Source organism: Camelina sativa, chromosome 4 (genome assembly GCF_000633955.1).
Source record: "Camelina sativa cultivar DH55 chromosome 4, Cs, whole genome shotgun sequence".
Taxonomy (NCBI): Eukaryota; Viridiplantae; Streptophyta; class Magnoliopsida; order Brassicales; family Brassicaceae; genus Camelina; species Camelina sativa.
Genome location: NC_025688.1, coordinates 29,133,768 through 29,156,987, shown reverse-complemented (window position 1 = coordinate 29,156,987; position 23,220 = coordinate 29,133,768). Strand labels below are relative to the sequence as shown.

The window sequence follows — 23,220 nt, the reverse complement described above, 5'->3', positions numbered from 1 at the left end:
GACAATGCAAAAGTAAGGCGTGTTCTTGAGCAGAGCATGACTAGGCTCAACAGAATGTCCATGGACTCCGATTTTCTCGTTGATAGGTAGGCCAGTAACTTTTATTTTACATGTTATTCCATGTTTCTTCAGATTCTGATCATCTTCTCATATTGTTCCTTCAGGCGTATTGTTATTAAGTTGCTGGTTACGTACTTCCAAAGAAATCACAGCAGAGAGGTACGATTTGTGTACATCACAGCTTTGAAGAGGCATTAGAAGTAGTCTTCGATTGTTTCAAACCAAATATTTTACGATGACAGTTTATAAAAGAGCCTTAAGCTAATAATTATAGAGGAAACACTTTGTTTTGACTTTTAACATGTAAAGCTTATGCAAATAACATTGAGCTAATATGTATCTCATCTGAATGTTTCTAAGTAGGTCTTGGACCTAATGGTTCGAATGCTTGGATTCTCAGAGGAAGACAAACAGCGAATAGGATTAGCACAACAAGGAGCCGCGGGTAAAGGTGTAGTTAGAGGCGTACTGGGATTACCTGGTCGCTTAGTCGGTGGCATCTTAGGAGGTGGTGGCGGCGGTTCACCAGCGTCGCATCCTAATATAGCTTCAGATAATCAGGTACCAGTGGCTTCACAAAGAAATATCGTCTCAATGGAATGAAATCATTTGCTTGATCTATTTGTCTCTTTTGTTGGCTCTCAGTCTTTTGCAGAGATGTGGGTTGATTTTCTACTTAAAGACGCGGAAGAGCGAGAGAGAAGAGAAGCAGAGGATGCAGCAAACAAAGAGCAAGAGAAGGCTACTAATACTACTACTACTATTACGCAGAGGCCACTTTATGAGCAATCTGATTCGGAGTTTTCAACGGTGCCTCTTACATCATCGGATAGTAATCACAGGCTCTCCAGATTACTCACTTGACCCAGATTGGTATATACTCTTCTTATACACGTTTTGTAAGAATCCGAATATCTTGCGTCTTGTGTTGTAATTATCTCTCCCACACCTATATTCCATTAATTCTTTTCCTATACTAGATTTGGAGAAATTAAAAACAAAAAAAAAAGTCTGAAGCTGTTTTTTCTTGTGATGTACTGTATTATATACCATTTATAATGTTAATTACTTTATTTTCACCTGTCATGATAACTCCTACAAAATAATTCATTACATTTTTAGCAACAAAATAATGACATATTTTTTATAAATGGGGGCTGTCCAAAACGAAACATAGCCCACGTTTCATGAACTCAAGAATCCTCCATTGATAGCCGGAAAAAAATAGTATTTTGGAGGAAGAAGAAGAAAACAATTGTAGTCAAAATGTGATAAAATTGTAAAAGGACATTTGGGCCATTAGCGGCAAAACTCTGCAAGTGACCACCAATTTCACATGATCAAAAACTTAAAACCAGAAAAAAACATAGACGTAATCTCTTTAACCCAACTTTGCCTTTGCCTTGAGAGAAGCAACGGGAATCTTAGAAAGAACCTTCTCATCAAACACAACATACTGTTTCTGCAACTCCTTCATTGCTTTCTCAGCCAATGGGTCAACCTTGTCTTCGTGTTTCTCGTATAGCATTGGCACTGTGTGCAATATCACGAAGCAGATGTAGACCAAAGTCAAGAAATTGCACCAGTTGCCCACCACTGAGATGATCCATAGACCAACAACAACCTGACATAACAAATCTCGTCATCAGATTCAGCAACAATGAATTACTTGCAGGATCTTATAGGCTATGGCATTGATCATGTTCTTCCTAAGACACAGAGAATTTCATATACTCTCTCACGCATTGTTGCATTAAAGACTTAAATTTACCCGGTAAATAAACAACGTTAAACAGATGAAGAACTGATTTCCCATACGAACTAAACCATTTTCTAAATTGTTAAACTGGAGTGTAAATGTAAGCAAAAAAAGATTAAGCATACCATCAAGAACTTTTTCAGGTCCCTTCCTAAAGCAATGCTTCGTAGGATAACGAAAGCTTGGTTAAGTTCGTTTCTCAGAGAAGAAGCAATCACAAGGAATGCGTCCTCGGGAACATGGACTTCTGGAATTTGAGGTGGAGTCCTGCAAAGATGAAAAAAAGTTTTTAAGACCACCACTAAAACCAGACAAACAAAAACAAACGTAGAGGCCTTAACATGATCAAGGGTGTGTGAACCTTACTTGTTGATAAATGTGTGAGCATTGGACCATAAAAAGAGGCCACCAAGAGCGAGTATGGAAATGTGACACAAAAGACTCAACAAATGATACTCAACCAGCTCGAACAGAACCCAAATAGCAGTGGCAACACCAAGAACAGCAGCTGACAGCTTTTTATCCCTCCACAAGAACACATCAGCAGCTGCAAAGAAGAAGAGTCATTGAGAAATAAGGCCAACGACATGAGAGAAGCATACAAACAAACAAACAAACAAACAGAGTTTAGAATTCCTCAGAAGTCAAAAACATAATAAAGCCAATTCATTAGTTTCATAACAAAGTTCAAGTCTTAATTTTGAATGCCCAAATCATTCAGAGGAAACAAATCTTACAAGGACAAAATATGTAATACAAAATCTAAAACGAGTAATTAGACCCTCACATTGCACAGATCAAGCATCAACAAATGAAAAGAGATGAGATTTAGATATAGATAAAAAAAAAAGAAAAGGCTTACGCTTTCCACCACCGAGAACCTTATGAACAGGCTTCTCTCTACCAAACATACGATAGATCTTGGCCTTAACAGCCGAAGGCGAATCCGGTTTCTCGTATTCGGATTCAGACGATGAAGACGAATCGTGATGGTGGATCTTCTCAGAGATCTTCTCCATCAGAGATTCCTCCGCCGGCACAGATTTCTCAATTTCTTCCGCCATTGATTTTTCAAAAAATTCAACAAAGAAAATCCAAAAACGTGTGAAGGAGAGGGAGGAAATAATAAGCAAAGCAGTGAGCGGCCGAAATAATAGGTTTTTATTACAAAGAGGATTTATTATAACCACGAGCCTGAGGTTCGGTACCCCCCGAACGTGTGATGANCCCCCCCCCCCCGAACGAGGGATGGTTCGGATTTTAATATTTTTGAAATAGGTTCGTTAACGGCGTTCGTATTCTTTAACCCATTAATAAAAAGAAGAAAACGGACGTTATTTGACGGAGAAACAGAGCCTCGAAACGTGTAGGCAACCAACCAAAGAGGAAAAGCTGGTCATACCTTTCCATTAAAGTAACCGTCGCTACAGGTCGATTTACGACACGTGTCTCATATCGTATCGCAACATCGACGGCTCAAACTTAATCCTCTTTATGATGAAGCATTTAATTAAAAAGGGCACACGACGTAACTCTCTCTTTCAGTAAGCGACTTCGGTCTAGGTCGAATGTTTAAAGAAAATTAATGGGAAAGGGGTCCCGATGATTTGAAATGTACAAAGTCTACAAAGTATTTTTTTTAATAGTCCCTATAAAGTCTATATAACATTCCCTTACCAGATGACATTCATCTTTTTGTATACTGAGCGGTTAGAAAAATAGTAAATTGAAATCAAAGCGAGGTTAATCACTTGATTACAAAGACATACTACCACTAAGCTCCAACAGTATCACCACCACATGATAGTGCAGACAGGGGAATAAAAAGCGGATTCGTGGACTAGTCTAATTCAAATAACACATTCACATTTCATTATTACATAACAAATTTTTCAACAAATATATAAATAACATATGTTCACACCATCCAACCTTCTCTCTTGTGAATTATGATTAACGTGCCAGTTACAATTAAAAAAACCCTTCACGGCTATCATCGAACCAGGAACTTCAGGCCATCTAGAAATAATGTAGGATTGCTTGAAGGCAACGCTTTAATAATATATGTAGATGCATGTTTGCGATCTGTTTGCTTGAAACAAATATCGCAAATGTGATCGATACATAAAACTGTGTATGCAAAAATTAATTTAGGATATTTTAATTTATAAAAAAATGTCATAGACTAACTCAACCAACATTTGGACCTACGAGTTTACGAGAGAACTTCATCAACTACTGTACTTGGGATAAAAGAGATATAAACAATACTATCTTCACTATTTTTGTTCCCAACTTTAGAAACATCTATTTCCGACATCCAACAAATCTAATATTTTAACTAAAGTTAGTTTCCGACCCTTGAACCTGAAAAAAAAAAAAAAAAAAAAGGAAAGTAAGTTACCTTGTTCAAACTCAAAACCCTTTTGTGTACTGTATGTTACAAAACACGACCGCGTATTTTATTTTGAACCGCTCATACTGGAAAAAAGGTTTCAAAAACGTTTAAAAAAGGATAAATTTAATGAGGTAAATCGTTCAAATTGGATATCATTTCGATGATATTAATGGCAAACCCCACTTTTGACGGAGTTTTTTTAATTTACAAATCAGTAAAGTTGTAATGAAACGGAGCAAAAATAATAAAGATTACCCTAACTAGGCGAGTGGATCTATGTAAATAAGTAGTAATAATTGTCATCTTCTTGCTCTCATCCGATCGGCGGCATACTGCGAGAGCGGCACAATTTCCGACAAAGGTGTCGACAGAGGTGTAGATGTCGGCGTCGGGAGCGGCGAGTTACGACAAACAGGACAAGATCCGTTGAGTTTAAGCCACGCATCAAGACAACACAAATGGAAGTAGTGTTTACACTCGGGCATCATCCTCAGCATCTCCGCTTCTTTATACTCACACAAACAGATCGAACACGTCGTATCTCCTCCACTGCCGAACCCATCGGAGGACGCGGCGGATGAATCTTTGGAATAGTGGAACTTAGGGTAAGAGTTGATGACTGCTTGATCGAGTCCCACCACGACATCACCTGCTTCGAGATCATTGTCTTCTTCAGCGACGAATATTATGCGGGGGAGGATTACACTTCCGCCACGGTCTCCTACAGATTCCACGGCGGTTGTGCGGCGGCGAGAGTCGCGGCAGCAGATATATGAGGATAAAAGGACGGTAGAGAGAAGGACGAGGAAACCGAGAGCTATGGCTATGGAGTAGCCAAAGCCTAGAGTTGTGAGATAAGAGTGGTTGGAGCCGTGTTGTGGTGGCGACGGTGGAAAAGGAGGGTGGTTTAGGAAGACGGAGGCGGAGGAGGCGGCTGTTGACATTTATTGGTAAAGAAGAAGAAGACTGGGTCCATGTGAGAGAGAAGAGAGTGATAAAAGATTTTTAAAAAATTTAATTTTGTTTTTGAAAATTTTGTATTTTAATTAATTTATTTAGAGAAGAAGTGAAGAGAGGTGGGTGGAAATTGCAGCTGATGCATTTAATATAGTTTGGAAACTGAAATTTGCATTTATTAATAAGTTAGGTCTTATTAATTAAGTGGCCCAACGCCAAGGAATATAAATTTGTTTACTTTCATTGTATTTTTTTTATTTATTTGATAATGTGTTCGAGGCTTCGAGCCTTGTAACATTGACTGTTTAACAAGATTTGTCAAATTCGTATATGATGGGTCCAATTAGAAAAGACTATTTTATATCTTTCGTTGACTTATTTTGTTGATTTTTTTTTGGTTCGAATTGTGTGATTCGAGGCTTCTCACTGCAATTTACTAAAAGCTGTCGTTGGTCTTGGGTTTCGTACTAATTAAAGATCCGAGGTTCGAAAAACTGCGAATGGTCAACTCGCAAACGAACAATCGGTGAGCATGTAACTTAACCACGACGATCAGACATGGGAATATGGAGTAGTATGTGTAAAATCGTTAATAGAGAGATTCATAGATTGGAAAGTATTACCCATGATTTAATTTAAATTCGACTAGTAAGTTAATCAAGGCGGACTAACTTATAAATGTAGAACGAGTCGGTTTAGTATGAAATAATCAAATAAATCAATACGCTAATGGGTTAGTCGTCGGTCAATTCTTGGAACATTGACAGAAGTTTGATATTTTAACGAAAGCGTTATGTTAACTCCTTTAAAAAAATTCAGCAACTGTACAAAGAAAAAAAAACAATTCAAGAAACCAAAAAAAAAAAATCTAAAACGAATAGAACATGTAAATAGTGATCTGTCATGAAATTTCGAATCCGCTCGCATAAGGTTGAAGAATAAAATTAAACAATAAAAAACGGTAAATCGATCCTAACGTACGTAGACGTATACCTTAAAGACCGATTTTATTCTTGCAGTCGACATCTTGAATCGCCTGGGCGGTGATGTTCACAGCCATCGTGCAGTTCATCTTAACCGTCACGTGCTTCTTCACGACCAAAATCTTCACCTTACCACCAACCCTAGTATAACTCCACACGTTCACAAGACCAGACGTACTCACTTCTCGACTCAAACCCGGATCCGCCAATATCCGATCAATCATGATATCAACCGTCAAGTTCATCCTCGAAGTCCGATGTGGTCTTGCCTTGCCTGGTAGCCCACGAGCTTCACCTACCACCGTTCCTTTGTAATATATATCCGTCGTGGTGTTGGAGTACTTAAACGACGCCATATTTGGATTCTTGACTGACACGTCAACGATCATGGAGATGTTTGTTCCCAGGAGTTGGACCCGATCAGTCCCCATGACTGAATCTAGGCCGTTGACCATTACGCGGTTCATTTTGATGGTCGGGTCTTTGACTCTGAACACCGTGAAAACTAAAGTCAACACGATCGTGAGTAGAATCAGAGATGTTACAGTGACGCAGATTAAGCATTTCATCCGCTTCCTGCGACGGAGAGTGTTGTGCCTGGTGTTGGAGGCGGATTCGTCGCTCACCGGAAGAATGGTCGCCGGAGCTAGTGGACGAACATGTTCTGAGTCGTTCATGGTGGAGCTATTTTGTTTTATTGGAGTGATTGATTAATCATGGATTATGTGATTTATATATAAACGAAACTTAGCGACGGAGAATTTTCGATTTTTATATTCTACGTGTCCTGTGTTTCATGTGCTATCAATTGTTTAAGAGAATGAAAATAACAAAAAAAAAGTAAAAGAAAAATCGATGTAATTGTCCTAACCACTAACAAAATTGGGTCAATTATTTCGTGGAAGAAGATGGGAATGATATTAAATTGGGTCTGATTTTATTCTAACGGTCATATGACTTAATGCGTGGAAGAAAAGTAGAAGCTACGTATCGGTTGGGATGCCGATTCCGCCAATGAGAATTGGTCAGCTCGTTACACGGGTTTGACTTTCACGTCAACGTCCGAGGATTCTTTCGAGAAGGAAAAAGGAGTATGGTAACACTGTATACTGTATACTGTATACCTCTAATGTGGTTAAATTTTCATCAAGTTATGTTCAGTTGTATCTGTATTTGGGTGTGAGTGAATGCATCCAACATTGTGTTTGAGGATGATGATTTTGTTTTTATTGATCTTTCACGATTATATGAACAGGCTGATTACTAGCTAATTCATTCATTTGCAAGAACAAAGACAGATGATAGTCTGGAATTTTAAACACTAAAAGCATTTTTATGTTGGGTAGTTTAAGTGAACTAAGATGCAATTTGCTCCTAACTACTTAATCTTTCTCAGTTATTGTTAGCTGGAGACAACCTAGCTTCATACATTACATGGTCCCCCTTGCCTATTTTGCTCACTTAACTACAATCTTTTCTCTATTACTAGTTAAATAACAACAAGTTTTGTATGTAATTGAGAAAAGTTTTTTAAAAAAAGTTTCTCTACAATCTTTTGTGTCGAATGCTGGAGCAAGTTAGATTAGTCCTCCCGTTATTCGTATTCGAACTCATGAGCTTTAGGCAAGGGTATTCTCTCCTTTGTAGTTTTCACTCTTGCCCAAAATGCCCAAAGTTATACTGATATGGTTCAAATCTCTCGGCATATAACAGAAACAAGAAACATATATTCCTACGCAAGCATCTAATTCTAAGTTTCTAACTGAACGTTATAAATGACACCACGAAAAACATTTATAAACCAATAAACATCCTTAACAATCCAATAACAAAATCAACAACAACAGAAAAGAGAGTCCAGAAATATAAACTTCGATCGTCTATGATTACCGAATGGTACTTTATTGAAAATTTTATTGTAATTAAGATGCAAAACTATAGTTGAATTAGAAGAAGTCGCGAAGGGAAGGTAGCTTAATCTCACCCTGAGTAGAGATAGCAATGGTGATGTCACCAACAACAGGAATGTCGAAGGTTAGTCCAATGTCGAGTTGATAGTCAATGTCCCAGTCCGTACACATGTCCTTCATCAGACTAACCGCTATGCTATAAGCCACCTTAACTGGTACGTCCAGAACCGTCGTGCCGCTCCCAACCAAAGAACCTGGGTCCGGAATTGTCCCCGACGCGATCGTCCTACAGCAACCATAAATCAGCCTATGATGAATATGCACTACACTAAGGTTAAAATAATTTTTATCTACGCTTAAATCCTCAAAATACAAAACCTGAGACGATCTATCGCTTATTTGCCTTGATATAATGTGTTATTAGTATTTTGTATACATGTGTAAATTTAAATCGTTCATATAGAATTATAGATGCTAGATTAATATCATCAATGCACATGGGTCGGATACTAAAAATTGGTAGTTGGATACAATACGAAACATATACAATTTTGTGAAAGAATCAGATTTTAGCCATTTCGGTAATGAGAGTCGACGCAGAAAAATACCAACGAAATTTATACATATATTAATTACTTCATCAATAAATAATCAAGCATTAGAGCAGATATAAGTATAATAACTAATTTACAGATATTTTGAATCATTAATACCGGAGAAAAGAAGATAGATCGGATATATACACACCTAATGAAAAGAACACGGATATTAAAAATCAATATTAGGCTAGATCTATGTATACGGATTATATATATCGTCATGATCTGAGTGATAACAAGTGCACAATCCGGATACGTTTTGCTACACGACACCGAATAGACGTGAAAAAAAAAAAACTCAATTTCATTCGTCGGATGAATGGATAGCGTAGATCAGACGGTACAGAAATTAAAAAGCTAAAATACAAATACACGAGAAGCTGACTGACCTTGTGGCACTCTTGAGGATGTAAGAGATCTGACAAATAGGGATGGATTGAGAGTAAGGATTCTTGACGGAGACCTTGGCGTGATAATCAACTCCTTCACGTGTCACGCCTTTGAAATCAACGTCGTCCACGGCGGCTTCAGGCGTCGGAATATTCGCTAGCTTCTCCGCAAAGAAACCTTTCGCTTTATCTAACAAGCCTGAAATCACCGACGCCTTCTCTTCCACCACCTTCTCATCCGCTGATGCCATTTTTTTTGTGTTTGTTTGGTTTTTGTCAATCGTACTTTCAAAATGATCAGATCTCTTCTTATCTCTCTTTGAAATGTCTCAATTGGCTTTGTCGGTTTTATATATATTTGTTTCCTCTTTTAAGGATGAGTAGATAATAGCTTAATTTCCGGAGAGTGACATTATTTTTTATTTTTTTCCTTAGTTGTTGTAAAAAGGAACAATATTCTTTTTTTTTCATCATGAAAAATTAAAAGCGGTCCATAATGCATATTCTAAGGAAAGATCCGTTTTTGGAGCATGGTGGTCATAACGTGCGTTCCTTACTGCTTTGCTTGTCCGAAAAATATACTACTCCTAATTACTTTTTGCTATAAAATAAATATATGACTGTTTTTTATATAGATTTTAAAAAGAGAGAATCTAATATCCATTATATTTAAGGTCTTAAAAAATTTAAAAATATTAAATTTAATTAGTCATAATAGTAAAAAAGGTTTAATTTTTATTATTCAAATCTGTAAAATATAAGATGGAAATGGTATCTTACATTTACTTTTTTTTTGGTAAATAATCTTAAGAATATGGAAATATATATATATATATATATATACTCTTTTACAATTAGTCAAAAACATAGCTTTCCTAATAAAACATGGTATGCGAAATATTGGAGGTAGTAGGTATACATAATCTTTCTGTTGATTGCATTTGCTAAAGTTAAACAAGTGGATTTATGGGGAACTTGAACATACTGTATTATTATTTTTCCCCTTCAAAAAAAAGAAAAACCACTAATCCATATTTATTGGTGTACTTTGTGTGGCTTCGACTTCGTCCTCAAGACTTTTTTCGCTTCTTATTTTTCGTGCCTATTTGAGGGTACTGACTATCGAATCAATGATCGCACACGATGAGGCAATACTTTATTCAAACGAATTGAAACTGATTATTGGCTGGGGAAATTCAACCGATCGAAACCATATCCGATTAACCAGATTGCTTTAAATATGATGACTTGTATTTGTTTTATTCGGATAACAACTGTATTTTTTGGTTATATAATTAAGTAACTACCACTGATTAATAATCAAAATGGGATTGAAATTACGAATATACGAGTACAAGGCCTCCGTTCGTTATACAAACCATGGAACGTTGTATTGAAGAAATTATAATTCTTCCTGTCATATGCATTGAATAAAAGACCATTGCAGATTTATGCTTTGGACAAGTCATGATACCAAAGAAAGATGATTGGAAAAAAAGCAGAAACTTCTATGGTAACACAACCTCTACATTAATTACATTTTTTAAACGGTAAGGAATTAGCTATATGTCCAAGAACTCATCGACCAAAACGTTTTCACATTCCATAAGATAAAAGCAGAGTGTAAACAAGTAAAATTAAAGACCCAAACACACGCCAATCCACTCTGACTGTTCAGTGGCTCAAAATTCAGTTGATTACGCTACATAAAAATCCGACATTGAGCTTATATAAAATGATGCAATCTGAGTTTGATACGATCGAACGGAGACTGGTCGGCGATTGAGGTTTTTTTCCTCAGGATGGAGGAGGTATTATTGGTTTTACATAACCGACCAGATTGAACCAGAATTCAGTTTTGTTATATAGTAAGATAGAAAAACAAAAAAAACTCCGTCGCCGGGACTCGAACCCGGGTCTCTCGGGTGAGAGCCGAGTATCCTAACCAGCTAGACTACGACGGATTTTGTTAGCTTGATTACATATATAATATATAACCTAGAACTGAGTGGTGCTTCGCTGTGCGTGATTTGTTTATTGGGAAATGGGAACCCAGAACTGAGTCGCCACTCCTCAGAATCTTCAGAAATTGAATCTTTCCAAAAAGTTCAAATTAAATTCGACTAAACACACTCAGAATCAAACAGAGTGTTTTAAATTGATCGACATTACTAACAATGGCTTCCTCAATCACTAGGAATTGCTCACGCTTCTCCAAAGCCATATCCGTCCGTTTCATGAGTAACCTACCGGAAGACACCGTCTACGGAGGACCAAAGCCGCAAAACCCAAACCAAAGAGTGACACTAACACATCTCAGACAAAAACACCGGAAAGGAGAGCCCATCACCGTCGTAACTGCCTACGATTACCCATCCGCCGTTCACTTAGACTCAGCTGGCATCGATGTTTGTCTTGTCGGTGACTCTGCTTCCATGGTTGTTCACGGTCACGACACAACACTTCCTATCTCCTTAGACGAGATGCTTGTCCATTGTCGTGCCGTTGCTCGTGGCGCTAAACGTCCTCTTCTAGTTGGTGACTTGCCTTTTGGTACCTACGAGTCCAGCACCAGTCAGGTAGTAAAATCATCAAAATTGAATCTTTTCGTCTTCTGCTTGGTACTTGTTTAAGTAATTAGATTCGTGATTTAAAAAGATCAATCCTTTTAAATAATCACACTGGATTTGCAATGTTTTCAGTTCATTTGCTGATTTAGGTAACTAGATTCTTGATAGAGATGTCTCAACTGATTTTTGGATTTAAAATGTTGCTCTAGGCAGTTGATACTGCAGTTAGAGTTTTAAAGGAAGGAGGAATGGATGCTATTAAGCTTGAAGGAGGATCACCTTCGAGGATCACTGCTGCAAGAGCCATAGTTGAAGCAGGAATTGCGGTTATCGGCCATGTGGGTCTAACTCCTCAGGCTATCAGCGTTCTTGGTGGTTTCAGACCACAAGGTAGAAACATAGCTAGTGCTGTTAAGGTTGTTGAGACTGCCATGGCTTTACAAGAAGCTGGATGTTTTTCTGTTGTTTTGGAATGTGTTCCACCTCCCGTGGCTGCTGCTGCAACCTCTGCCCTCAAGATACCAACCATTGGCATTGGGGCTGGACCTTTCTGCAGTGGACAGGTTTTTATTAGAAAAAAGTTCCTTCTTTTTTCGGTTCTCAGTACTGAGTGTTTAAGTGCCAAATTTGTAATTCTTATATCCGTTAGTTTTTTTCTTGAAAATACAGGTGTTAGTCTACCATGATCTTCTTGGTATGATGCAGCATCCACATCATGCTAAGGTCAAATCCTGACCCAATTAAGCATTATCATCGTTTTCGGAATTCATTCTCTTGTTGGTTCATTAGTTTTCAACGTTTTTCTTGTTTCATGCTCTTGGATTTCACAGGTTACTCCAAAGTTTTGCAAGCAGTATGCTAAAGTAGGAGACGTGATTAACAAAGCCTTAATTGAATACAAAGAAGAAGTCTCTAAAAAAGTGTTTCCAGGTCCTTCTCACAGTCCTTACAAGATCACAACAAGCGAGCTCGATGGGTTCCTAACCGAGTTGCAGAAGCTTGGCTTCGACAAGGCTGCTTCTGCGGCAGCTTCAGCCGCTGAGAACATGGAGCCTTCAAAGTGACAACAAGATCCTCCCTGTAATCAAATTCAAACAATAAAAAAAAGATCACTGTTCAAATGTTATTAGTTATATAACATTGAGAAGGCTAGGCATTTGTATGACCAAATGGTTGAAGGTGGGATGGTCTTCTGACGCTAAGATATATTACGCTTTAATTTCTGGTTTGTGCCAAGCTAGACGCGACCATGATGCCCTAAAAATGGTGGAGAAATTGAAACTAGCAGGATTGTCTCCTGACTTGCTGGCTTATAACATGCTCATTAAATTGTTTTGTGATAAGAACAACGCAGAAGAAATTCATGAGTTGTTAACTGATATGGAGGGAGAAGGATTGATGCCTGATTATATCATTTACAACACTCTCATTTCCTATTTCGGCAAACACAAGGACTTTGAAGGTGTTCATAGGACGATGGAGAAGATGAGAGAATAGGGGTTTGTTCCAAATGTTGCAACATATGGTGCGATAGTCCAAGCTTATTGCTACTCTGGGAAAATGAATGAAGCATTGAAGCTCTTCAATGACATGGGCTCGCACTCAAAGGTCTTGCCAAACACAGTGATATACAACATTCTCATAAATGCCGTTTGCAAACTCCGAAACGTGAAACAAGCGCTCGGTCTGAATAAAGATATGATGGAGAAAAGGGTGAGACCAAAAATCACATCACCATGGAAGTTCTAATGAAGCAGCTCCCAGAAGTTGGTGACAAAAGTTCACGCAGGGTTACTCTGTCAATTCTCTGACTGGGAAGGATGTACATTTACTTTAAGCCGAGGTAATGAGAGACGATGATAGTATGTTTTTGTGTATTCTTTACATTGTCAGATGTACATTCATAACTCTGTGATCCCATATTTTGAGCTAATGCAATAACAACTCTTCAACAGATCTCTAATAGTAAAGTATCCCATATTGATATTAGATTCAAAAGGAAGTTTTATATATTTACTGTTTAGAATTCTAATCTGAAATTGACATCAATCTTCATCGGCTAGTTTCCCATTAATCCACGGCTGGGTCTCAGAAGTTGCTTGAACAGAGCAATCTTAGGGACATTCCAATGCTCCACATGCCTGTAAGCATTCATAAAACTATGTGAAACAAGCTTCTTCTTCTTCTTCACAAGAATTTCAAAGTTGAGATAAATGTGTTTTATATGAGGCTGCAAATCTCTACCTGCAAATTTTCCCGGATTCTGTGTCGAAGTAATACTCTGTGTAACCAGTTGCTGTAAAAAACAGATTTTGACTTCTCATGAATTTTCCATAAAAAGACATAAAAGTTTTGTCCTTTATTGTCTATATAACTAATCATTGAACTGAAGCTAATAAAGTTGCAAACTTTATCCTAAAAGGCTACACAAACAATCTGAAACTTTAATGGAGTTGATAAAAGGGAACCTGAAAGAATGGGTTTCCATGGGAATGACATGACACAGCTAAACTTCCAATGTCCAACTCCTTTATCCTGCAAAACTCATGACGGAGCTCCGGCGATGAAAACATAAAGCAGTAGTTTTTTCTCCGACATCAGAAAAAACAAAAAAGTTTCATCTTTTATTAGTTTGAGGGTACCTCAAAATTCTCCCATTTAATGAGCTTCATATTCGATTTCTCGATGAGGCTTCCGAAATTAGTGCAATTCCTTTTGAAACGAGCAAGACCCTTGAAGGAACCAGCCGGATCGGCGAATTCGCACTTCTCCTCATAAACCTCCGGCGTCAAGTTCCCTGAAAACTCAAATCCCGATTCAGAACGAAAGATAACAAAATCTCAGGTTTTTTCTGATTTGGATGTTTTTGTTCACTGACCTGTGACGAAGTACGATCGTTTGAAGTCTTGTTTAATCGAATCCACTACAGCTACACGAACGGCTCGTCCCGAACAATCAACCGGAACCTCAAACCCTGTCACAATCGGAGGAGAAGTCTCCGGAGATCGGAATACCGAAGCAGCGATTCCGAGTAGCTCAGATCCATACCAAGCGATTTTGAGTAGAACATTCTCCGGCTCAGGTCCTTTACTTGTCTGTGGCTCATTCTGTCCTCTGCAACTCACTCCAGTTGCTCTGTATTGGCAGTTACGCCGTGAGATTGAACGGCCAGCATCGCCGGAGTAGATATGATTGACGGTGGCGATTGAATGAAAGGAAAGTGAAGCTACCATTTTTGGACTCAATTGGTACTGATTAGTTAAGGAAAGGCGACTTTTACTTAAAAAGATATTTTTTTTAGAGTATCTATCTTGTAGTTAACAGAGACCACACAATGATAGTGAATCATATAAGACGATCTCTTAATATCTGATTCGCCAAACAATAAATCAAATTAATGGTATCTCAGAACAAGAATCTCTATAGACTAAAACAAGTTGTGTTGAAAAACAAAATTGAGCTGATGTGTTTTTACATTTTCTTGGTAGCTTATATCCCAAGAAATATGTGGTTCTGATCAGCTAATTATGTCGATGGCACCGGGTAAAATCCGAAACTTTCTAGGTAGAAATCCAAGATGCTCTCCATCTGACTGAACATAGATACTTCCGCTGCCTGAAATCTCTTCAACTTCGATACTTTGTACACTACAATAAAAATGCATAGAGGTGGTAACTTCTCAATTGCTAAGGTCATATAATATGTTAAGGAACCGAAGAAAATCTTACCTTCTTGAAGACACATTGTTAACCGTGAGATGCGTCCCGTTGTATAGCTTATGGAGTTTAAGTACAAAATCATACCATTTGAAGTCTTGCAGAACCACAACCTGTAGAGAAGTGTATGATAGTCAAGAAGAGTTATCATATTCACAAAATCGGAGGATTTGAGATCGAAGAAACGAATTGTTGCACCTCAAGATTTCCATTTCCAGGGACAGCGTTGGGTGTGATTTTCATTCCACCACCAAAGTATTTAGCGTTTCCAACGCAGAGAGCAGTGACCTGAGGATATAATTCCCATTCACCTCCATTGACCTGAGAGTATAACACAAGGCTCTGAGGTGTATAACCTACTATGGTGAAGAAGAGATTTTTACAGAAATAATTGCTTACCCTGATTCTCATATCTTGGTTATCATGCCCCATAAAAGCTTGTAGGGCACCGATTACGTAGCACAAGTTTCCAAATTTCTTGTACTTTGAAGCGTAAAAACCTGCCTTTGCGCTCCTGCAAGTGATGAGCAACAAAAGGAGAGATTTACAACCACCTCACTAAGGATCAATCACACAGGAAATTTCCATGATATGCTTACAAATGAACATCAGCAACGTTTATGAAGTAATGCAAATCCCTTCCTTCCTTGCTGTCGATAACACCAACATCAACCCGTGATCGCATCCCTGAGAAAATTCTGGTTATGTGATATATGAGAAATAATTTGAGACATAATTACACATAATTTGCTAACTAGTAAGTCCTAACTCCGCAAATGGACTCGGTGACATACCTTTAGCAATGCGGTCCACAGCTTCACAAGGATCATTGTTCCTAACAAATGCAGGACATACTTAAGATCTGGCACAACATTGTTTCGAAAACAAATCACATCGAACACAAGATGCAAAAACTAACCAACCAAATGTTCTAGCAAAATCCGAGCCAGTACCTAAGGGTATCAGCTGCCAAAAAAAAAGGGATGGACTGAGATCGTAAATTGCAAGAGATAAACACAAAAACAAGTAAAAAAAGGTCAAATTAAGTTACTCACACCAAGTGCAGTAGAATGACTAGCTTCGCTGTTGAGACTACTGACAGGTTTTCCCTCCCAAAAGAAACCATTAACAACCTGTAAATAAAAAAAGATACAATGAGTGGAGTTGAGACTCTTCAGAGTTGAGTTCTAGCAACCAAAGATATTCAATTCCAACCTCATGCAGTGTTCCATCACCTCCAACCGCAATAACAGCATCTGCCCCATCCCTAATAGCCTGAGAGGATAATTGAAAGCTACAAACGATCAGCCTAGAACCAAATCAACAAGACAGAGAATACTGTACCCATCAAAGTAGTAAAATATACTTCCACTGCTCCTTACCTCTCTTGTAATGTCAATGGCATGAGAAGGACCCGTTGTTAATGACTCGCATACCTCCAGAAACAAACAAGATGGCGAGCAAATTCAATTTCATGTTACATAATAAGAAACTGAAGAAGGCAAATGGAGATGGCATTAATAACACAGGGCACAAAAAAGGCAAGTGAATCGAAAACTCACACTACAGTCTTTACCAAGACGAGATCGAAGGTAAGGAAGCAACTTCTTCCACTCTTTAGCTGTTCTACCATTAGCACCTAATTTCATATGAAAGACACTAAAAAGATTCAAGAGACACTTTCATAACCATAAACTTCAGTTCTTCTACCTCGAGATTGATATTCTCATATAAAAACATCATTTTTAAATAAAAAAAATCCAAAATTTATTCCAAATCTCAGTCCTTTCTTCGTACCTTGAGGGTTTACAACGAAAACGAGATCACGGAGAGTGGAGGAGGAGACGGCGGCGGCACCAACAGCGCGAAGGATCATACGATCAGAGGAGATACCGGAGGTAATACGTTGCGGCGTCCTAAGGAACGAAGGTTGTTTCGCCGTGAAAGGGCAAACTGAAATGCAGCAACTGGATAATAATAGCATCGTATAGCCGCAGTTTCGGCTCCGGGAGACATCGTCGCCGTTATCAAGTTCAACGTACGGTTTCAAAGAACCCTCTGTATAATTGAGAGGCTTTGCCTAACATAATTCTATGGGCCGGTTTCTGTTTTTAAAGTATTTATTGGGCTTCACGCATATGGCCCATAATAACTTTTTTTAATATGTCTTATACAGTTTGTGTATATAATTCAGACGTTAGGCTAGATTAAAGAATCAAGAAAAACGAGTTAAGGTTGAAAATTACTACATTAAACAGCGCTTAAAGTGAGAATCGGTCTGTTTAGTGTGGAAAATACTGGTACATGACAGCTGTTATATGGGCTTTACGGCCCATTTATACAAGTCTGTGGGAGTCGTAGTATTTATTGTATAGTTTATAGCCGTTAGATTTAGTTTTATTACTATTAAAAAAACACATATAAAATGACTGGCAAATGTCAAACCAAACCACTAATTTATAATCCCACGAAATCGTCTTGTTTTGGCCTCTCGATAAAGAAAAGACTAAATAAATATAAGCCGTCCACTTTCCCCGAGAAGATTTAATTAATCCAAAGCGCTGTGACCAGTCCAAACGTAACAGCCATTCTTAGTCATACACCTGTAAGTTTGTCATAGTTTCTCGTGTGACGGGTCGTTAAGTTATCAAATAATATAAACTAACGTCGGACCTCCGTCAGAAAAAAAATTATTTTTTGTTCTCAGCCGACCGACCGACTCAGAAAAATTCAATGAAGCATTAGAAGAAGATAAAAAGACTTTTCCTGTGAATTCTTCATCTCCGGCAACTTAAAACGGTAAGGTTCCTTGATTTTGAGTTTTGTTGTTACCCATGAATCTCCTTTTCTTGTATGTGTGTGTTCTTCTAGTAATCGACAAGTCTGCGTCTTTAAGTTGTAGATAGATTTTAGGGTTAGAGTTTACTGTTGTTCGATGAAGAGTTTGTGCCTATCTTGTGTGTTTAAATACTTTCGAGTGGATAATTAACTTCTAGGGTTCTTCGAAATTTGAAAGGTTGAAACTTTTTTTCTAAAACATACCTTGATTCCGGCCATCGTCAAATGTATGTAGATTCAGGCTTTTAGAACAACTGAGTCGTTTTTTTTGCATAATAATTATAACAAAGGATGCAATTTTGTTTAGTTAATTCAAGATGATCTCAAAAGTTGTCAGCTTTGAGACTCTTTAAGGTTGGAACTTGGTATTTTTGCACCTATTAGTCCTTTCAACCTTGAGTTGACATCAAATCGATCTGATGACTCTGATAATATTTCTCTTTCATATTTCAGTGTCTAGCAAAATGAGCCGACCACAAGATCTACCACGACGTTTTTTCCCATTTGGAAATCCCTTTCGGATGTTATCACCAAAGGGCTCAGATTTATCCCCATGGCTGCTTTCTCTATTGAGCGACTTTGAGCTACTTTTGGAAGAGAGACTAAAGAAACTTATGCCTAAGAATAAAGATGATATCCTCACTTTATCCTGGATGAAGCTAGCTATGGACTCACTCTGCGAGACTCATAACAACATAAACACTCTCATCACTGAGCTCCAGCTTCCTGTCTCTGATTGGGAAGAGAAATGGGTTGATGTTTACCTCAACATCAGTGTTAAGCTGCTAGATCTCTGCAATGCCTTTAGCTCAGAGCTCACACGTCTCAACCAAGGAGATCTCTTCCTCAAGTGTGTTCTGCACAATTTACAGTCGGATTCCGGAGAGAAATATCTTCAGGCTCGATCTTCGCTTGATAGCTGGAGGCAACATGTTAATGCAAACAACCCTAGAATTGAAAACTGCCGTGCAGTTCTTGACAGTCTTGTTAAATCTCTGAGTCTGCCTAAAGTCAAGAACTCGCCTAAAGGAAAAGTTCTTATGCGAGCTTTTTATGGTGTGAAGGTTCAAACGGTTTATATCTGCAGTGTATTTACCGCGGCCTGGTCTGACTCCACCAAGGATCTTTTTGATTTACCTGTCTCTGAAAAGCCTTCGTGGTCAAAGGTCTTTACCGAAATGCGGAGTGTTGTAAATGATGAGATCAGAGACATGTTATCTTCTGGTAGAACCACGATTCTCAAAGAGCTGGAGAGCGTTGATGCTAGTGTCGAGAAGCTATACCCGATGATCCAAGATGGTGTTGATCCTGTCGAAGATGAATGCTTCAGAGATTATGTTATGGAATTGGGGACACAAGCTGAGAAATTGTCTCAAGGGTTGGATCAGTTATTGGAGGAAGTTGATAGTTTCTTTAAACTGACTTTGAGCGGGCGCGATGTGTTGCTCTGTAATCTTAGGTCAAGTGACTCAATCTCTGGCGATGCAGTTGGAGAAGATGTAGACTAATACAGTTAGGTAAACAAATAAGTTTTAACCCCTACTAAAGGCAGCTTTAGGTCAATGAAAAGTGTTTTCTATTTTTGTTTGTTCGAGTCCATCTGTTAAGCTTGTCTCTTCGATTTGTGTTGGTCGTGTCTGTATGACTGTATTGAAATCATTCTGCAGTATAATATAAATATAATACACCTGTTTGGCTTGAAAAAATCACTGTATTCTTTGTAATGATCCAATCTTTCTAAACCAATTTCAATCAAAGGAACATAACAGGTCAGAAAGAATGCAGGTTTTGATTTATAGATAAGTGCAATTAGTAGTAACAAATGAAAAATGCAATATCGAGCTAACGAGTGACTCTGCTTTTTGTGACCATACACGTATGTAATCTTTCATACTCTTTACATTCACGGGTCACTTGAGAGATCTTTTACAGTTGAAAAAAGCTTCTCTCTTCACATGGATTTAGTGTCTTCAAGAGACACTTTAGAGAGATCCTTCAACTTCAACAAAAGCCTTCTTCTTGGTCTCTCTTGTTCTCGGTCTGATCATTGCATCATGTCTGGAGAATCAAGCTCTGGTTTTACCGATCATTGCATCAAAGTTGTACCGACACACGGTGGCCGCTATGTTCAGTACAACGTTTATGGACAGCTCTTTGAAGTGTCCAGAAAGTATGTCCCTCCTATTCGTCCCATTGGTAGAGGCGCTTGTGGTATTGTCTGGTAAGTTCTTTTCATACTTCTTCTGATCAATTATCACAGTCTTCCTTCTTCTGAATGTTCATAGGCTCTTGATTCTTGAATTCCAGTGCTGCGGTGAACTCAGTGACTGGAGAGAAAGTGGCGATTAAGAAGATTGGTAATGCTTTTGATAACATCATCGATGCAAAGAGAACTCTACGCGAAATTAAACTTCTAAGGCATATGGATCATGAGAACGTAAGCCTTAAGCATCATTTCTCTCATTTGAAAACATCTTAAGTTTCTCTAATTTGCTAGATCTATCAAGTGTTCCTGATCATCAGGGTCGAGGCAAACAGTGGATTCCTCTTTTTTTCCTTCTATAATTCCTATTTATCTAATTTTTGGTTTGATTCTTTAGGTTATAACCATCAAAGATATTGTAAGGCCTCCTCAACGAGATATCTTCAACGATGTCTACATTGTCTATGAGTTAATGGACACTGATCTTCAGCGAATTCTCCGTTCTAATCAAGCACTGACCAGTGATCAGTGCCGCGTAAGTCTTTTTTGTGTTGTTGTAGTCATTAGTAAAGTTATGGAACTCTGTGATTTGATCTGATCTTTATTCTATTTACTTCTCTTCCTGTTACAGTTCTTTGTGTATCAGCTGTTACGAGGACTCAAATACGTGCACTCGGCCAACATACTACATCGTGATCTAAGGCCAAGCAACGTGCTACTTAACTCGAAAAACGAGCTAAAGATCGGTGATTTTGGGCTTGCAAGGACAACTTCAGACACAGACTTCATGACTGAATATGTCGTTACCCGTTGGTACAGAGCTCCTGAGTTGCTTCTTAACTGCTCAGAGTACACCGCAGCTATTGATATTTGGTCTGTTGGTTGCATACTCGGCGAAATCATGACGGGACAACCTTTGTTTCCAGGCAAAGATTATGTTCATCAGCTTAGGCTTATAACAGAGGTAAAATAGTAAAGTAAAAAAGCATAAGTTTTTCACTTTTCTGAAACTGCAATGCCCTTTAGATGTAACTTAACCATTTCTTGAAATTAGCTTGTAGGCTCTCCAGACAACTCCAGTCTTGGTTTCCTTCGCAGTGACAACGCAAGAAGATACGTCAGACAACTTCCGCGATACCCGAAACAGCAGTTTGCTGCTAGATTCCCGAAAGTGCCTTCTACTGCGATCGATTTGCTGGAGAGAATGCTCGTCTTTGATCCTAACCGGCGCATCTCAGGTAACAAACAACACGAATATCCTTAAGAACATTCATGTGGTTTCTAGCAGTTTGCTTTTGGTTTGTTTATATTTGCTTCTGTTTGTGATTGTAGTCGATGAAGCCCTTGGCCATGCTTACCTATCACCGCACCATGATGTGGCTAAAGAACCAGTGTGTTCGACTCCTTTCAGCTTTGATTTCGAGCATCCTTCTTGCACAGAAGAACACATAAAGGAGCTTATCTACAAGGAGTCTGTCAAATTCAATCCTGACCACTGAGAGAGAAACATGTTTTATGATTTGATTCCTTTTTTAAGTCTGCTCTGGTTTGATCTCAGATTCCTTTATATTGAATCTAAACTCAATTTATCTTTTGATTGAATAAATAATTTCTATGATGAAACACAAATATGTATCTATATCTTAAGCTACTGCGCAGAGCTTACCTTTTTTCTTTACATCAAAACTTTTCAACTATGAATCATATCTTAGAGCTTCTGAACCTGCGCAAAGCTTCCATTATACTACATTACTGTTGATATCTCTATCTACCTCATATCAAATTGGGAGTAAATAAACTATGATTAGTTGGGAAAAATCCAGACTTGGCATGATGATTATTAGTTAGTGAAAGTGTCACAAACTCTCAACATTTTGACGTGTAAATATTGGGTTCTTAATTATAAAATTAAAGACTGATCAAAACTATAAAATAAATACTAGTAAAACACAAGATTCTGGTTTATGTATGTATTAAATAAGTTTTATACTCCTTCTGTTTCAAAATATAAGATGTTTTAGAGAAGTTTTTTTTGTTTCATAATATAAGATATTTTCAAATTTCTATACAATTTTTAAATTAGTTTAGTATTTTATATTATGCAGTATTATTTTTGATTGGTTGAACTTGTTAAAAGTAAAAAGTTTTTAATCTGCGTGCTTTAGTTAAATTATCGTATATTTTTAAACGGAGAGAGTACTAATTATATATGACTCTTGGTTTTATGTGATGTACATTATTATGACTCTTGTCACTGACCAACACGTAATAAAATTAGACAAATAAATCTAGAAACCAAAATACCAATATCCCTTATATCTCGGCGATAATACCGTGTTAAAAGCCACGCGCCAAGATTCTTCATGATAAAAAAGATCCTCATCAATTAGTAACCGTTCGATGCACCCGTGAATAGCAAGCAGCACTACACTTCCGTGGCGCGTGACCAAACCTGATAGAAGTAAAGAAACGTAAAGCTCAGTAATACTTTTATAAAAATAAAATAAAAGTCCGTATTATTGAAAAATCTAAGACGACGAAAAATCTCTGGAGTGATGATGATGATGCTATTCTTCTTCTTCTTCTTCTTCTTCTTCTTCTTCTTACTTACACACTAATAAATAGTCTAAAACCCTTAATCCTCAGATTAAATTTTCACAATGGCAGAGATTTGGATTCTGAGTCTAAGAAGAACTCTGGTATTCTTCTCATGGGCTGTTTCAATCTGTACTTGTCTCCAAGATTCAGCTGAGTTGGACAGTAGTAGTAGTAATGGAAGCTTTTTCACGGTCTCGAGCTTCAGGTACCCTAAATCCGAAGTCAGGCCCTATGATACTC

The 23,220-nt window shown here is 37.9% G+C and overlaps 11 protein-coding genes and 1 non-coding gene across 15 annotated transcripts in view; 5 read left to right on the top strand and 7 right to left on the bottom strand.

Moving 5' to 3' along the window:
• LOC104784437 (golgin candidate 4) overlaps positions 1-1,142 on the top strand; it is a gene marked incomplete in the record, with an annotated part of 11,328 nt that extends 10,186 nt beyond the window's left edge. The window contains 4 exon segments of the mRNA XM_019245105.1: positions 1-86; positions 165-219; positions 424-621; positions 706-1,142. Of these exon segments, the coding sequence (XP_019100650.1) occupies positions 1-86; positions 165-219; positions 424-621; positions 706-924 (558 nt within the window).
• On the bottom strand, positions 1,244-2,993 carry LOC104783191 (reticulon-like protein B5). Its single transcript, XM_010508313.2, has 4 exons — positions 2,682-2,993; positions 2,186-2,366; positions 1,945-2,086; positions 1,244-1,684 (listed from the first exon to the last, which is right to left on the bottom strand). Exons 1-4 carry the CDS (start codon positions 2,881-2,883, stop codon positions 1,442-1,444), a joined length of 768 nt encoding a protein of 255 aa, XP_010506615.1. The 5' UTR covers positions 2,884-2,993; the 3' UTR covers positions 1,244-1,441.
• LOC104783190 (RING-H2 finger protein ATL67) lies at positions 4,079-5,354 on the bottom strand. Of its 2 annotated transcripts, none has more exons than XM_010508312.2 (2): positions 4,473-5,354; positions 4,079-4,186 (listed from the first exon to the last, which is right to left on the bottom strand). In XM_010508312.2, exon 1 carries the CDS (start codon positions 5,159-5,161, stop codon positions 4,517-4,519), a length of 645 nt encoding a protein of 214 aa, XP_010506614.1. In that variant the 5' UTR covers positions 5,162-5,354; the 3' UTR covers positions 4,079-4,186; positions 4,473-4,516. The 2 variants fall into 2 exon arrangements, with proteins under 2 accessions (XP_010506614.1, XP_019100649.1); XM_019245104.1 differs by lacking the exon at positions 4,079-4,186 and adding an exon at positions 4,224-4,300.
• On the bottom strand, positions 6,044-7,045 carry LOC104783189 (late embryogenesis abundant protein At1g64065-like). Its single transcript, XM_010508311.2, has one exon. The coding sequence runs from the start codon at positions 6,832-6,834 to the stop codon at positions 6,169-6,171; it is 666 nt and encodes a 221-aa protein (XP_010506613.1). The 5' UTR covers positions 6,835-7,045; the 3' UTR covers positions 6,044-6,168.
• LOC104783188 (desiccation-related protein At2g46140-like) lies at positions 7,934-9,418 on the bottom strand. Its single transcript, XM_010508310.1, has 2 exons — positions 9,056-9,418; positions 7,934-8,353 (listed from the first exon to the last, which is right to left on the bottom strand). The coding sequence occupies exons 1-2, from the start codon at positions 9,304-9,306 to the stop codon at positions 8,104-8,106; spliced, it is 501 nt and encodes a 166-aa protein (XP_010506612.1). The 5' UTR covers positions 9,307-9,418; the 3' UTR covers positions 7,934-8,103.
• TRNAE-CUC lies at positions 10,947-11,019 on the bottom strand. Its single transcript has one exon. It is a non-coding gene; the product is annotated as a tRNA-Glu (tRNA).
• Positions 11,110-12,847, top strand: LOC104783187 (3-methyl-2-oxobutanoate hydroxymethyltransferase 1, mitochondrial-like). Its single transcript, XM_010508309.2, has 4 exons — positions 11,110-11,634; positions 11,835-12,188; positions 12,295-12,348; positions 12,456-12,847. Exons 1-4 carry the CDS (start codon positions 11,233-11,235, stop codon positions 12,687-12,689), a joined length of 1,044 nt encoding a protein of 347 aa, XP_010506611.1. The 5' UTR covers positions 11,110-11,232; the 3' UTR covers positions 12,690-12,847.
• Positions 13,473-14,957, bottom strand: LOC104783186. Its single transcript, XM_010508307.1, has 5 exons — positions 14,504-14,957; positions 14,268-14,422; positions 14,094-14,160; positions 13,870-13,921; positions 13,473-13,766 (listed from the first exon to the last, which is right to left on the bottom strand). The coding sequence occupies exons 1-5, from the start codon at positions 14,856-14,858 to the stop codon at positions 13,685-13,687; spliced, it is 711 nt and encodes a 236-aa protein (XP_010506609.1). The 5' UTR covers positions 14,859-14,957; the 3' UTR covers positions 13,473-13,684.
• On the bottom strand, positions 14,976-17,387 carry LOC104783185 (sphingoid long-chain bases kinase 2, mitochondrial). The gene is made up of 12 exons (XM_010508306.2): positions 17,139-17,387; positions 16,904-16,980; positions 16,724-16,777; positions 16,557-16,616; positions 16,397-16,474; positions 16,261-16,307; positions 16,136-16,176; positions 15,941-16,028; positions 15,741-15,855; positions 15,540-15,662; positions 15,354-15,454; positions 14,976-15,272 (listed from the first exon to the last, which is right to left on the bottom strand). The coding sequence occupies exons 1-12, from the start codon at positions 17,323-17,325 to the stop codon at positions 15,143-15,145; spliced, it is 1,101 nt and encodes a 366-aa protein (XP_010506608.1). The 5' UTR covers positions 17,326-17,387; the 3' UTR covers positions 14,976-15,142.
• LOC104783183 (protein BPS1, chloroplastic) lies at positions 17,792-19,885 on the top strand. Of its 3 annotated transcripts, none has more exons than XM_010508305.1 (3): positions 17,792-17,946; positions 18,049-18,140; positions 18,633-19,885. In XM_010508305.1, exon 3 carries the CDS (start codon positions 18,644-18,646, stop codon positions 19,685-19,687), a length of 1,044 nt encoding a protein of 347 aa, XP_010506607.1. In that variant the 5' UTR covers positions 17,792-17,946; positions 18,049-18,140; positions 18,633-18,643; the 3' UTR covers positions 19,688-19,885. The 3 variants fall into 3 exon arrangements, with proteins under 3 accessions (XP_010506607.1, XP_010506606.1, XP_010506604.1); XM_010508304.2 differs by having other exon boundaries at positions 17,805-17,946; positions 18,024-18,140; XM_010508302.2 differs by having other exon boundaries at positions 17,805-18,140.
• Positions 19,972-22,033, top strand: LOC104783182 (mitogen-activated protein kinase 12-like). The gene is made up of 6 exons (XM_010508301.2): positions 19,972-20,400; positions 20,487-20,616; positions 20,780-20,917; positions 21,014-21,346; positions 21,437-21,620; positions 21,715-22,033. Exons 1-6 carry the CDS (start codon positions 20,135-20,137, stop codon positions 21,879-21,881), a joined length of 1,218 nt encoding a protein of 405 aa, XP_010506603.1. The 5' UTR covers positions 19,972-20,134; the 3' UTR covers positions 21,882-22,033.
• LOC104793574 overlaps positions 22,895-23,220 on the top strand; it is a gene marked incomplete in the record, with an annotated part of 4,263 nt that continues 3,937 nt past the window's right edge. The window contains 1 exon segment of the mRNA XM_019245103.1: positions 22,895-23,220. Coding sequence (XP_019100648.1) covers positions 23,043-23,220 — 178 coding nt within the window.